The sequence below is a fragment of the Canis lupus genome, chromosome 11 (genome assembly GCF_011100685.1).
Source record: "Canis lupus familiaris isolate Mischka breed German Shepherd chromosome 11, alternate assembly UU_Cfam_GSD_1.0, whole genome shotgun sequence".
In the NCBI taxonomy this organism is placed as follows: Eukaryota; Metazoa; Chordata; class Mammalia; order Carnivora; family Canidae; genus Canis; species Canis lupus.
The window spans coordinates 1,908,027-1,923,147 of NC_049232.1; the positions used below are offsets into that span (position 1 = coordinate 1,908,027).

Below are 15,121 nucleotides of genomic sequence, written 5' to 3' on the forward strand. Positions count from 1 at the left end.
GCGGGGCGGGGCGGGCGAGCGCGCGGGGGCGGCAGTCCGGCCCGCGCCGTGTGTGCTCCACAGGCGCTCGGTGGGGCGCGCCTCCCGGAGCCGCCCGCCTGACCCCAGCCGCCTCCAAGCAGGGCGCCCCCGACGCGGCGGGACCAGCCCCGGGGGATGGAGTGGGCCCGTCCGCACGGCCCAAGGTGGGCCCCGAGGAGAAGACCCCGCGCGGCCTGACGCGCGCCCTCGCCCAGGGGCTCATGGGCGCGTCCCCGCCGGCGGGCCGCGGACGTGAGGGCGGCGAGCGGCGGGGCCCCGGCGCCGAGGAGGGCCGTGCTCGTGCCCGGCTCCGCGCAGGCCGCGCGCGCGCGCTCCCGCCGCAGCGCCGGCCGCGCCCGCCCCGCCTCTCGGCGCCGGCCCCGGAGCCCGGTCCGCGAGCGGCGGCGGCGGCGGCGGCGGCGGCGGCGGCCGGAGGGACGATGAGCGGCGCGGCGCGGGCGGGCCCGGCCCGGCTCGCCGCGCTCGCTCTGCTGACCTGCAGCCTGTGGCCGGCGCGGGCCGACAACGCGAGCCAGGAGTACTACACGGCGCTCATCAACGTGACGGTGCAGGAGCCCGGCCGCGGCGCGCCCCTCACGTTCCGCATCGACCGCGGGCGCTACGGGCTCGACTCGCCCAAGGCCGAGGTCCGCGGCCAGGTGCTGGCGCCGCTGCCCATCCACGGGGGTGAGTGCGAGGCCGCGGAGGGGACGCGGCGGCGGCGGCGGCGGCGGGGGCGGGGGCGGGGGCGGCCCGGAGAGCCGGGACGCGGGGGCGGCGGAGACTGCGGCCCCCTCCGCGCGGGGCCCGGGGTGCCGGTCCTGTGCAGCCCGGCCTCCCGGCGGCTGGCGCTGAGGTCCCGACGCGTCTGGGGGCTTTCCTCTCCTTTGAGGAAGACTCGAAAGCGTTCTTTGTCGTCGAGGCCGCTTGTTCGCGGGGGCATCGGGCTGCGAGTTTGCGGGGACCGGCCAGACAAAGGAGGGGGCGGAGGAGCGCACAACTCGTTCCCGGGGGACGGGGTCCCGACCTGCCTTTCGGAGCCGGCAGGCTCGTCCCGGAGATCCCAGACTTCACGCTGCACTGGATCTGCAAGGATAAGGCCCTTTTCTAACGCAAAAACGTGCCGTTTTTGTTAAGTGGCAAGTGGGAGGAGGGTGAGGAGGAATGGGCATCTTCCCTGTTGCTTTTGGCTCCTGTCCCGCCCCAGGAGTCTTACTGTAATTTGACGCCTGAAAATCTCACGTTATGAAGAATCTGATACCGGTGGGGACCAGTAGCCAAGTCTTCGGGGCACGGGTGCAGACCATAGTGGAAATAGATAACATTTTCAAGAATTGTCTTTGAAGCCCTTTGGCTTATCCTCATGACTTCCTAAAACACGCAGGGTCTGTTTAATGATTTGGTATAAAACGTATATTTGTGTAAATTGTTGGCCATGTTTTCAAGGACCCTTTCTTCCTTTGGATATTTTCTGTGGGCTGTTTTTTTGTTGTATTTGGTTGTTTTCGTTTTTTTGCGGGTTTTTTTTTGTTTTGTTTTGTTTTCCACTGCGAACTTTTTGGGAAATGCCTGCTATCTTCTCCACCCCCACACTCATCCTGAGAATGCTGAGGGGACTTTTTTTTTTTTTTTTGAGCTGCTATTCATGTTAAGATGACCTAAACAAGGCAGCCTAAATAAGGTAATGGTGTTTGTTTTTGTACTCACAATATTAAAACATCGTGCCTCTCCTGAGATGTGCATTTGTGTGCTGAACCGGTGAGCTGTTTTATACTGACTGAAGAAAAAGAATCCTACGAGGCTTTCTTTCCCTGTAGCTTGCTTACCCCCCCCCCCCCCCCCATTTAGACCTGCCCTCTCAAAGTTCATTTTTACGCCAACAGTCTGGGGCTTCATGTGCATATCCTCATCTCCACTTTGTTAGAAATGGCTGTTAGGGTCCCAGCTTGCCTGCAGAAACAACTTTGGTCTTTCGTTCATTTAGTAAATATTTGTGTGCCTGTTCTGTGCCAGTCACTGTGGTTGGATCACAGAATGTTGCCAAACTATGGCACTAACAATGGTAGCCTATTTTCTGGTGCTGAGAACCATGAGGGTCACGTGGTAGGGGAGGAAGAGGAAGAGAGCGAGGCAAGCTGTTCTGAAGCAAGAGCTGGCCCTGTGTGGTGTTTTGTAATCTGTGGTTTTTCTTTGGGGCTGGGTTCCTTCTGGCACCCTAAATCCATGATCCTCACTTTAGATTCTTGCCTACAGAGTGTGCCATGTTTAAAGACTACTTGTTGCTTGCTTGTCAACCCCAAATGAAAGCCCTGTCTTTGAGAAAGCTTGTTTTAGGTGTTGGAATAGAAGGGTATTGGGTGCTAACATGCAACCAATGTGTGGATGAAGGTGAGTCCTGTCCCTTATCCCTGGGGAGGTAGCATCACTGTCGGATTAAAAGTTCTGACCCTGTTGTACATATACTTAGCATGTGACACCGGGAAAGTAAATTGGCTGCGTAACCTCAGTTTCATCAGCAAAACATAATGATGACGTATTTGCCTCAGTAAGGTTCTTGAGTGGTATATATGGTTTCCTTTTTTTTTTTTTTTTTTTTTTTTTTTTAAGCTGCACATGGGGACGCTTGGGTAGCTCAGCAGTTGAGTGTCTGCCTTTGACTCAGGGTGTGATCCTTGGGTCCTGGGATCGAGTCCCATATATGGCTCCTGCGAGGAGCCTGCTTCTCCCTCTGCCAGTGAATCTGCCTCTTTCTCTCTCTGTCTTTCATGAATAAATAAATAAAATCTTTAAAAAAAAAAAAAAAAAAAAACTGGGCATGGAGCCCAACAGGGGACTTGAACTTACAACTCTGAGATCAAGACTTGAGCCGAGATCCAGTCAGGTGCTTAACCGACTGAGCCATCCAAGCACCCCATAGTTTCTCCATTCTTAAAGAGACTGAACTTGTTAACCTAAATGAAAGTCTAAATTGGTGAGGTTTTAGACATCCCATCGAAGTGAACACATTAGGGCAGTGTGTAAAGGCTGAGTCTGGGGTCCGTTTCCTTAAGTGTGTCTTCCCTTTCTCCATTCTCATACGTGAGACTGTTCTTCGTTTTCTCAGGGTGTGAGTGGTGATTTGGATCTGACTTCCTACCAAGGGGTTCTGCGCACGTAGGTGCTTTCAGTCTAGCAAATATTAATTGAAATCCTTTGTGGGGCAGCCTGGGTGGCTCAGTGGTTTAGCACCGCCTTCGGCCCAGGGCCTGATCTGGAGCCCCGGGATCGTGTCCTACTTCGGGCTCCTGCATGGAGCCTGCTCCTCCCTCTGCCTGTGTCTCTCTCTCTCTGTGTCTCTCATGAATGAATAAATAAAATCTTAAAAAAAAAAAAAAAAGAAATCCTTTGTGCCCCTGGGGAGATGAACAAAATAGATAAAAATCTCTCTTCCTGAAGTGTTAGTAAGGGCCTTTATAAATCAGTTTACCTGTAAATCATGAAATCCAAGACATTTTCATGCTTTGGCAGCAGGAACTTAGGAATATATCTTAAAAACAACAATGGTGATATAAACCTGTTAAAATTACTCCTGTTTAAGAAATAACTTCATCGATTATACCTCGGTAAAAAAGCGAGAAAGAAAGTGGCTATTCTTGATTTAGTGAGCTTCAAAATTTTATATTTTAAGAGAAAATATTGCAATTCTAATTATCTTTATGCTCTTAAAATTTTGAATTGAAGAGAGCTCTTAGCATGTTGAGGATTTACTCTATATTGACAGTAAATAAAGTGATATTTAGATTACAAAAAAAAATGTTATGAATAGAATTTCTGGCAAAAGCAGCTGTGAGTTGAGATGTGAATCAATTCCTTTCCTTTCCTTTCCTTTCCTTTCCTTTCCTTTCCTTTCCTTTCCTTTCCTTTCTCTTTTCTTTTTTCTTTTTTCTTTTTTCTTTTTTCTTTCTTTTCTTCTTTTTTCTCGCTCTACACCCAACGTGGGGCTTGAATTCACCACCCTGAGATCAAGAGTCACATATTCTACCCACTGAACCAGCCTGAGGCCCTTAGATGTGACATTAATGAAAATGCATTTTGAGGATAAGTGTTTGGCAGTAATGAACATAAAGACAAAATAACTTCACATTTTCCTAGAGCTTAACATGATTCATTTTAAATCTATGCCTTGATTTGTGAAATATTGTTTTGTGAAACCTTTCTTATTTTGTAGTGCTACTATCAATTACGCATGTATGAATTACTGAGCAAAATTTATTTGTCCTACATCCTTAAAGGATAAATAGGCAACTTTTTGTTTAGATGCTTTGGTATTTTTTTTTTTAAGATTTATTTATTTATTTATTCATGATAGAGAGGCTGAGACACAGGAGGAGGGAGAAGCAGGCTCCATGCCGGGAGCCTGACGTGGGACTCATCCTGGGACTTCAGGATCGATCCCTGGGCCAAAGGCAGGCGCTAAACCCCTGAGCCACCCAGGGATCCCCAAGATGCTTTGGTATTTTAATAGTACATTTTGGAAAGTGTAAAACTTTATAAAATAAGTGTTCTACTTTGAAAACATTCTTTGTCATTAAATAGAATTCACTTGTAAATGAAGATCCATTTGTTTAGTGCTACCACATTTCATATTTTAATTGATAAGGAATTCATTTTTAGAAATGGGCCTTTGGAGAAACAGGTCTTGTATTTATTTGCAGATTACAGTTGCTTTCTTATTACTGATCTATTCAAAGGGTGAGCTTAGAACCAGAAACAAAGGTAAACTAGCTAGTACCTGCTATGGAGCAGACATTGTAAATGTGATCTGTGTGTGTGCACACTAACTTTTTGTCTGAGCCTGGGGTGAGGGGTTGGGAAGGAAAAGGCCCTGTGTTGATGATGTCATTGTGTATGCAGATGTGCGGTGGGAAGAATCTGGTATCAGCCTTTTGCTTTGCATAGAAATTTTGAGTATTAGATGTTACAGCCTTGGAGAACAATTTTACCAAATGATCAACTTTTCGGGGGAGGGACCATCTTGCTGACTGTACGGATACGATAGTTTTTTTTTTTTTTTTAATTTTAAGCTTAAGAAAGCAATTTTATTGGATGAATCCATTAAACCTGAATATGGTTTTTAAAATTCTGGTAAAGAGTGAAGGAGATTGATGTTGGAAATAAGACCTTGTATGAAAGTGGTCACATAATGTTGAAATTCATAACGGCAAAGGCAGGGGCTACTGGAGATAGGGATTTCAAAATATTCAGAGAAAAAATAGGTATGTTCCTGGAAGCAGGGACTCTGATAGGAAAAAGAATTCAAAAGGAGGTGGAGATTCTAAAAACCAGATTTTAATATAAATTAAATAGCCAAGCAAGCAGATAAAAGAGATAGATACAATAAATTCTATTTATACTGAGTTTTACAATTTTTTAAAGATTTTATTTATGACATCCACATGCAGAAGAATGAAACTAGACCACTCTCTTTCACCATACACAAAGATAAACTCAAAATGGATGAAAGATCTAAATGTGAGACAAGATTCCATCAAAATCCTAGAGAAGAACACAGGCAACACCCTTTTTGAACTCGGCCACAGTAACTTCTTGCAAGATACATCCACGAAGGCAAAAGAAACAAAAGCAAAAATGAACTATTGGGACTTCATCAAGATAAGAAGCTTTTGCACAGCAAAGGATACAGTCAACAAAACTCAAAGACAACCTACAGAATGGGAGAAGATATTTGCAAATGACATATCAGATAAAGGGCTAGTTTCCAAGATCTAGAAAGAACTTATTAAACTCAACACCAAAGAAACAAACAATCCAATCATGAAATGGGCAAAAGACATGAAGAGAAATCTCACAGAGGAAGACATAGACATGGCCAACATGCATATGAGAAAATGCTCTGCATCACTTGCCATCAGGGAAATACAAATCAAAACCACAATGAGATACCACCTCACACCGGTGAGAATGGGGCAAATTAACAAGGCAGGAAACAACAAATGTTGGAGGGGATGCGGAGAAAAGGGAACCCTCATACACTGTTGGTGGGAATGTGAACTGGTGCAACCACTCTGGAAAACTGTGTGGAGGTTCCTCAAAGAGTTAAAAATAGACCTGCCCTATGACCCAGCAATTGCACTGTTGGGGATTTACCCCAAAGATACAGATGCAGTGAAACGCCGGGACACCTGCACCCCGATGTTTATAGCAGCAATGGCCACGATAGCCAAACTGTGGAAGGAGCCTCGGTGTCCATCGAAAGATGAATGGATAAAGAAGATGTGGTTTATGTATACAATGGAATATTACTCAGCCATTAGAAATGACAAATACCCACCATTTGCTTCAACGTGGATGGAACTGGAGGGTATTATGCTGAGTGAAGTAAGTCAGTCGGAGAAGGACAAACATTAATAGTGAAAGGGAATATAAGGGAAGGGAGAAGAAATGTGTGGGAGATATCAGAAAGGGAGACAGAACGTAAAGACTGCTAACTCTGGGAAACGAACTAGGGGTGGTAGAAGGGGAGGAGGGCGGGGGGTGGGAGTGAATGGGTGACGGGCACTGGGGGTTATTCTGTATGTTAGTAAATTGAACACCAATAAAAAATAAATTAAAAAATTTTTTTTAATTTTATTTATTTATTCATGATAGTCACAGAGAGAGAGAGAGAGAGGCAGAGACACAGGCAGAGGGAGAAGCAGGCTCCATGCACCGGGAGCCCGACGTGGGATTCGATCCCGGGTCTCCAGGATCGCGCCCTGGGCCAAAGGCAGGCGCCAAACCGCTGCGCCACCCAGGGATCCCCAATAAAAAATAAATTAAAAAAAAAGATTTTATTTATTTGAGGGAGAGCAGGAGCCGGGGGTGGAGGGCGGGGGGTATGGGAGGACAGAGGGAAAAGCAGGCTCTCTGCTGAGCAGGGACCCCAGGATCATGACCTTAGCCAAACGAAGGCAGACGCTTAACTGACTGAGCCACTCAGGGCTATATTGAATTTTGCAATTTAGAAAATGTTTAACATAAATGTTTAACATACTGTGTTTTCCTTCACTTTTGGATGATCCATGGCATATAAGTACTTGAATATTTAAAAAAAAAAAAGTTTGGCCAAATAACCATCCTGCTACCATCCTATTTCTGTTTCTTTAAATGGCAGAGCTTCTCATAAGTGTTGTCCGTATTTGCTGCCTTCAGTTTTTCCTCTGACTGTTCTTCACATTCTAAGACTTTGATTGCTGTGCCAGTGATTTTGATAAGAACATGGCATTTTATTTTATTTTATTTTTTTTAAATATTTTATTTATTTATTCATGATAGTCAGAGAGAGAGAGAGGCAGAGACACAGGCAGAGAGAGAAGCAGGCTCCATGCACCGGGAGCCCGACGTGGGATTCGATCCCGGGTCTCCAGGATCGCGCCCTGGGCCAAAGGCAGGCGCCAAACCGCTGCGCCACCCAGGGATCCCAGAACATGGCATTTTAAATGATATATTGGCCTACAGAATCCCTAGGATCTCAATGTGTGGAATGGTGCGTTGAAACTAAGAAAAAAGTTAATTCAATAAATAAATATTCTTGAATTCCAGTTTTTTTAAAAAAAAAAAAATCTGCATTAAAGGGAGTTGAAAGAAGATAAAGTTAACTGCCTTTTGCAGGACAGGCCCTCTCCAGCCTTCATATATCTGGGTGTCTAGATCCTGGCCAACACTGGACCACTCATAGAGGCCAAGCCACCTCTAGTTCATGTGTAGTTCTGCATATGAGTTTTAAAAAATGGATGAACTACAGAGCATTGTTTTGAATGTTATAAAAGAGTAACCCTTCATTTGAAGGAAGGTCAGATTAAATGACGTCTAAGATTCTTCCACCTTGATCGAAGTGTGACTGTAAAGTGGTAAGACAAATCTTTTTGAACAGACCTGTCAGAATGCACCTATAAAGAAGAGTGATTCTTTTCAAACCAGTCACATGACTTCATGTGTATACATATGTATATGCATACATACACACACATACTGTGTAGCAAGGAAAACATACATTGAAATACTTGTAGAATTTGTTTTGTAAGATTATTTTTGATTGAGCAATTTAAAAATGGTGTGCAATATGTCAAATCCTTGTCTTTCTTAGATAGATTTGAATTTTGACAATTGAAAGTTATTTTGAGTCCATGCTTTTTTATGTGCTTGTGAATTCTCTCTTTAGATAATTCTCAAGAGAGGAAGTCTAGTGTTTGAGGCCATGTCAGCCGCATCTGTGGGATGAATGGATAGTCCCCAGAGCTGATTCTTTTTTTTTTTTTTAATATATTTTTTAATTTTTATTTATTTATGATAGTCACACAGAGAGAGAGAGAGGCAGAGACACAGGCAGAGGGAGAAGCAGGCTCCATGCACCGGGAGCCTGACGTGGGATTCGATCCCGGGTCTCCAGGATCGTGCCCTGGGCCAAAGGCAGAGGCCAAACCGCTGCGCCACCCAGGGATCCCTGATTCTTTTGAGTATTTAAGTATAGCAGTCTTGACTTATTTACAAAATGAAACTGTTTTTCAGGACCATCAACATTTGTTTGTTTTATCATCCTTAGAGTATTTTATGCACTAGACATTATTTTCTGTAAATTGTAGTAAGTGTAGCTTTCTTTACTGTTGGAAGCAGTTCTGGGTAAAACAAAGGAGCTCTTCAAATGCAAAATGGCATCAATACAAAAGTACTTAAGAAGTACCTACTCTAGGGAGGCCTGGGTGGCTCAGTGGTTGAGCATCTGCCTTTGGCTCTGGACATCATCCTGGGTTCAAGTCCCACGTCGGGTTTCCTGCATGGAGCCTCCTTCTCCCTCCGCCTGTGTCTCTGCCTCTCTCTCACACTCTGTGTTTCTCATGAACAAATAAATAAAATCTTTAAAAAAAAACCAAAAAGTACCTACTCTGCGCTTGTGTTATATAAGTCCTATAGTGTGTGCAGAAGGCACTTCCTGCCTGGGAGAGTTTAGCCTTCTTGTTGAGATCAGCCTTGTATACATTGTGAAAGATGATGTGGTTGTCTTCACCAATTGGTGGATGTTTTTCTAAAGCAGGGGTCTGCAGACTACAGCCAGGGGCCAGCCACCTGTTACTGTAAACAGTTTATCGAAGACTGCTGTGGCCATCTGTTCGCTTGTCTTTGGCTGCTTTTGAATTGGGTGGTTGTGACAGGAGTCTATGTGGCCTGCAAGTCTAAACTACTTCCTCTCTGGCCCTTTAAGAGAACGTTTGACAGTCTGTATCCTAAGAGTTCATTTATACCTTAGTTTTTCCCATTAAAAACTATGTTGTGGTTGTATGGATGAAAGTTTGATTCCTAAACTGCCACAGACTTTGAGCTCCTGGCCGTTAGGGACAACATTGTCTTTGTTTCAGTCCAGCACCTAGGACTGTGCCTGGCACTAGCAAGCCACTGGAATATATGATTGCATTTAATCCTGTGGTGTTTGGTCTGGTGGTGAAACTGATGGCAGGCTTTGTAGGCAGGTGGGGAGAGGGGGATAGATGGACAGAGGATACTGTAGGGCCTCTGTTAGGGTGCTGCATTGTAAATGGAACGAAGACCAGAAAAACAAAACATGATCTGGACTTGTAGTCTGGAAAGGCTTCGTTAAAAATGTGGAATTTGAAATCTACCTTGATGAGTTCTTTTTCCAGCCATATGGAGTCAAAGGGACCAGGTTTACTTCCCCCCTTAAAATGACTAGAAAACCCGACAAAGTTATGAAACAACAGTTTTAGAAATAGATCAACAAAGAGTATGATATAGTGATCCTTGAGAGAAAGGGAATAAACTGGAGCCAGATGACTGCCCCAGCATACAGCTTGAGTGTTTGCATGTTGCCATGCAAGGAGGGGGAATCCAGAAGGAACCTGGTGGTTTCCTTGAGTTGCTCAGACAGAGTTCAGAGCTCAGGGAGGTCAAGGCAGTTGGAATGGGCCTGGACATGCAAGGAGATAAAGTACCAGAGGAGAGAGCTGCACAGAGGGTGGGCTCTGGGGAGCTGCAGCTGGCCCCTCAAGTCTTTGGTTGAGGACTGATCTGTACGTTTTGTGAAGAACTGTCAGAAATTTGCAGGTGAAAGAACTCCTGAAGTTCCCATGATGCTGAGAATAGTTCATATTCTCATTCATCAGTGTAAGGAGACCCCCTAATGCACAGGGCATAGAGCAGGGCCATGTCAGCCCTAAGTAAAAATCTGTTCTGGACCCCACCTAACAAAGCTTAGAAGCATACTTTAAAAGGATAGAACTGATTCAGAGTAACTGGTCCAGAACAAAGCCCAACAGTATTTAAAGGGATGCAATGACTTCTGGGTCCCAAGGACATAAAATCCAAGACCAATATCCAGTCAAAAATCACCACGCATGCTAAGAAACAGGAAAATCTGACCTATAGCCAGACAAAAACAATCAGTAGCAATCAGAAAGGGAACAAGTTATTGAGTTGCAGATAAGGATGTTAAAATGGCTATTATAGATCTACCCCATTTGTTCAAGGAGATAAAAGAAAATACGAGCATGATGAGAGAAATGAATACAGAAAAGACCCATATCAGACTTCTAGCCATTAACTCAACTTGAAAAAGGGTTGAATTTATATTGATAGAGAATAGAAGAGAAATGAGTTTACCAAGAGGATGTTTGCTGCTCTGGTGCTCTCAGTGTATCTCAGGCAGTTATATAGTTAACACATACTGTGGATTGAGGATGGTGCCAGTACTATACATGGATGGTCCTTTAATAACAGCCATAGGTAGTTATGGGAATTCAGGGTTCTCCAGGTTCTCACTGAGTGTCTTTTTTCCTTAGGGCACTGTACAGGATTGGAAATTATATTTCCAGTTTGTTTTGTCTCTGAGGGCAGAGATGCAGTTTCTGTGTCCACTCTTGTATACTCAGTGTGCAGTGTGGTACCTGGAACATAGTAGGGTGACACTAGGTAATTAGCGTGGGATGGATTAAAGCAGATGAGGGAACATGCCATCCGTGTGACTGTAGGGATTCAGCAGAGCTGGAATGTGATATAGCTCTGTCTGATTGCAGCATCTATACTTTAACCACTTCTTTGTATTGCTTCCCAAATGGGTTTAATAAATTATGATATATCCACTCAGTGGAATGTTATGCAGCCATTAAAGGGGATTATGAAAGCTGCCTATATCCTACAAAAATGAATATACAGTGATTGAACTGTGACTATGTTAAATTTGTTTACAGCAGACAAGGACTCAAAGTAATGTGCAAAAATAAAACTAGATGTGTTATATTGATTTGATTGTGGGTGACATTCCTCATTTTCTTCTCTTTTTTTCTCTCTCTCGCTTTCTCTCACTCGAAATTGTTAATTTTCAGTACAGAACATTCATAGGGGAAAAGTCCTATTTCCCGAAGGGAACAAGTCCGCATCAACAGGTTGTTCTTTTGTTTGTGTATTCCCTAGATTTAAGAAGCATGGAATGAATTCCAAGCCATGGTCAGAAAGAGTAAGAAACTAGAAGATACCAGACATATATTGAAAAGGGCATATTTTTCCCTAGTAAGAAAAAAAAAAAAAGGAACTCTAAGACCAAGAATACTTGATCCAAATATGAAACAAAAGTAAAATGTGGCATGATTTTGAGCAGTTAGCGGGTCCTAGAAAGGGAAATGGAATCATAGCACAGGGCTCAGCTGCTCTGTAACATTTCTATAATGATATTAATGCTTTAGTGGTTTCGTTGGTTTTCACTGTTTAAAAATCAATCTGTAGTTAAAGTATGGGAGGCTCTATTAGTTGTAGAACAGAAAGTAAACATTACCAACCTTAAGAATATATCACTATAAATAGATGACAAAGATAGAGAAATGGGAGAGAGAAAAGACACGTCAGGAACTAGTGAGGGCCAGTGTCTTCATCTCTGCACACAAGGTAAGCATTCAGGAGGGTGTGTGTAGTTCAAATGCTGGGAAGGTTTAACTGCAGAGGAAAATAAGGAAGTAAATCGGGAGAGAGGGAAGATGGAGAAAACTCAGTAAGCACGATCTTGATTTGTGAACTTGTAAATACAAAGATAGTGTCTAACATTGAAATAATGGCTGTAAGCCTTTTTGGAACTGGATGGTGACCACCAGAACAACTAAAAATAGATGTTAAAAGTGATTGCCTTTTGGACTTGGGACAACAGGGTGAATGGGGCAGGTGCACTTCACTGTATGCCATTGGATAAATTTGTCTTTTCTGTGTATGGGCAGTAAGATCCCCACTTTTTCCCCTTTCCACACTACAAATGAATTCTGCTCCTACCCCTTTTTTTCCTTTCCTGAAGCTCCCTGCTTTCCCAACATCTGCAGTCTTTTCCAGCTCCAGGGCTGCATTAGTACGTAGGGTTCTGCAGAAACTAAGCACTGTGTCTAGAGCATTCCTACTTAGTAGGCACTGACAGACTCTGAAATCAGGAAATGCTACCAGTGAATTAACTGATTTTATCTTATAAACAGATCTACATCTATAGACAAACAACAAATAATTATTGTTGTAGCTGCTACATTGGCTCATAGTGTTTTCCTTTTCTCTGGCAACTACCTTCCACCCCAGTCTGTTGTGATAAGGCCTCAGCATTGACTGAGCATAGGATGACCCCAACCCTTGGCCTCCTTTGGTGCTCTTTCAGCTTCCTCAGGGCTTCTCACTTATTTCCCTGTTTGATGTAGATTCCATGATTCTTCATGATAATCACCCCTTTTTTCTCTGTATCAGACTCTTTTGGCAAAATCTCAATCCTGGGTGAACCACGTATCATGCATCGTCTCTGCACCTCCTGTCACCACGCAGCTGAATGTTGCTGGAGAAAATCAGAACAACCCACCTGGCAAAATTTATGTTAACATAAAATTTAAGCAAAAACAAGTGGATACTTAACAATGTTCAGTAATCCAAAAATATATTTTTTTAATTTTTTATTTAAGTAATCTCTACAGTCAACATGGGGCTCACTCATGATCAGGAGTTAGTTGCACACTCTTCTGACTAAGCCAGCCACCAAAAATACTTTTTTCCAGAGAAGTGGGACAGCTCTCTGAGGCAACAATTTTCTCTCTCCCCAATGTCTGCTATTGTCTCTTCAGATTACCTTCAGCCTCATCTTACCTTCTGGGCCTTGGAGTCACACATTCAACTCTGCCTGCTTGGTATCTTCAACCTAAACGTCCCAAGGACATCTCTGGGTTAATGGGCCTCAGATGGAGCTTTTGATGTATTTTTTGCCTTCCTGTCTGCTCCCCCTGCTCCCCGGTCTTCCCCATTTCAGCAAATGACATCACTGTCTACTCTTACTATTTAAACAAATTTAGGAGTTGTCCTTGCTTCCTTTCCTCACATTCCACATTCAGTTTTTGCTCCACAGTTAACCTGCAGGATACACATACCAGTCTGTTGCTTGCCCTTCTTTCTTCTGCTATCACAGTATGGGCAGCTCTCACCTCCTGCCCGTTCCTGGTCTCTGCTTCTCTTAACTCCCGTTAATCTTTTCTCCCTACAGTAGCCAGAATAACCTTGAAGATTCTGCATGGAGTCATAACACTCATTGCTTAACCCTTTCATTGTCTTCTTATCATCCTTAGACTGGAAATCTGAACTCCTTCCTATGGTGTACCCCCTTCACTCCTGCCAGTCCACTCACCCCTGCTCATGCTGAAGCTGTTCTGATATTTTTTACTTCATAGGGCTTCTGAGGTTTTTTTTCACAATGTGTACCTTCTGGCTGCCCACTTCCTACTCCCCTGTATGGTGTGTGCTGTGCTAATGGAGCTTTACAGTGCATGGTTCTGTATGATGGCCAACTAAAGGGGCAGACAGAGACAAGGGAAGAGAATTACAGAATGTCAGAACTTGGTGGTCATCGGTGATGAGAATCTCGAGTCTAGCCACCCATATGAAGCTTCAGCATTCCTGTCTGGTGATTGTACAGCCCAAGCTTGAACAAACCAGTGACAGAAATCTACCACACTCATCTCTGGAAGATAGTGTTAGAAAAAAAAAATTGGTTCAAATCTTCGTAAGCAGTAGTTAATTTCCTTGTTTGATTCAAGCCCTCTAACCCTTCGGCTTTATAGCCCTATTTCTTTTGACCATTCTTAAGAATATTGGTTTTCTAAACTTCAGAATGTGTTTGCCGTTGGCATTCCACTTAAAGGATGCTGTGGGTTGAATAGTGTCCCATAAAAGTTCATGTCCACCTGGAATCTCAGAAGGTGACCTTATTTGGAAATGGGATCTTGACAGATGTAAGTGGTTAAGGATCAAAATAAGATCGTGATAGTTTAAGAGTGGGCCCAAAAATCCAACCTGGGTGTCCTTGTGAGGAGAGGAGCGGATTCAGAGAGGTACAGAGTGAAAAAGGAAAGGTACAGAGTGAAGATAGAGGGGAAAAAAGAGAGGTACAGAGTGAAGATAGAGGGAAACAGAGGTCAAGGTTATGCTGCCACAGCCAGCAAACACCAGGGATTGCTGACGACTCCCAGAAGCTAGGAGAGAGGCGTGGTACAATTTCTCCTTCAGAGCCTCCAGAAGGAGCCAACCCTGCTGACACTCTGATTTCAACTTCTGGCCTCCCTAGAACTGCTAGACAATACATTTCTGTTGTTTCAAGCCACCAAGTTTGTGGTCATTTGTTACGGCAGCCCTAGGAAATGAATACAAAGGAAACCCAAAACTGGACAGAGTGATGCATTTGATTTTACCAAAGCAGGAGAGAGTAGAACTGCTTTTTTCCATAGTGCTGGACACCTGTCTAGAGTCCTCTAAGTTATTTCAGTATCCCTAATCACTGATTCGAACTGAGCTTACTGTTGATTAAACCTTCTGAGTCTTTTTCAGTGGCTCCCCTAAGCTCTGTGATTTTATCTTTACTGGATACAGCCTGTCCATTCAGCCTTTCACGATACTGTTTGAATCCTGATGTGTCACCCACAGTCTTTGCTCTTTCCAGCAGCTTAGTGTCAACAGTGAATGCAATGAGCATACCTTTTATATCTTCATCTAAATCAGGTCTTAACCTTGTGAGCCTCTAGATCCTCTTAAGACTAATGAAAGCCATGGAGCT

At 44.1% G+C, this 15,121-nt stretch overlaps 1 protein-coding gene across 3 annotated transcripts in view; it reads left to right on the forward strand.

Moving 5' to 3' along the window:
* The first annotated feature begins 425 nt into the window (after positions 1–425).
* Positions 426–15,121, forward strand: part of RNF130 (ring finger protein 130) — a 138,095-nt gene continuing 123,399 nt past the window's right edge. For all 3 annotated transcript variants that reach the window (XM_038551735.1, XM_038551736.1, XM_038551733.1), the window contains exon 1: positions 426–708. In XM_038551735.1, coding sequence (XP_038407663.1) covers positions 462–708 — 247 coding nt within the window. In that variant the 5' untranslated portion in view covers positions 426–461. The remainder of the gene's footprint in view (positions 709–15,121) is intronic.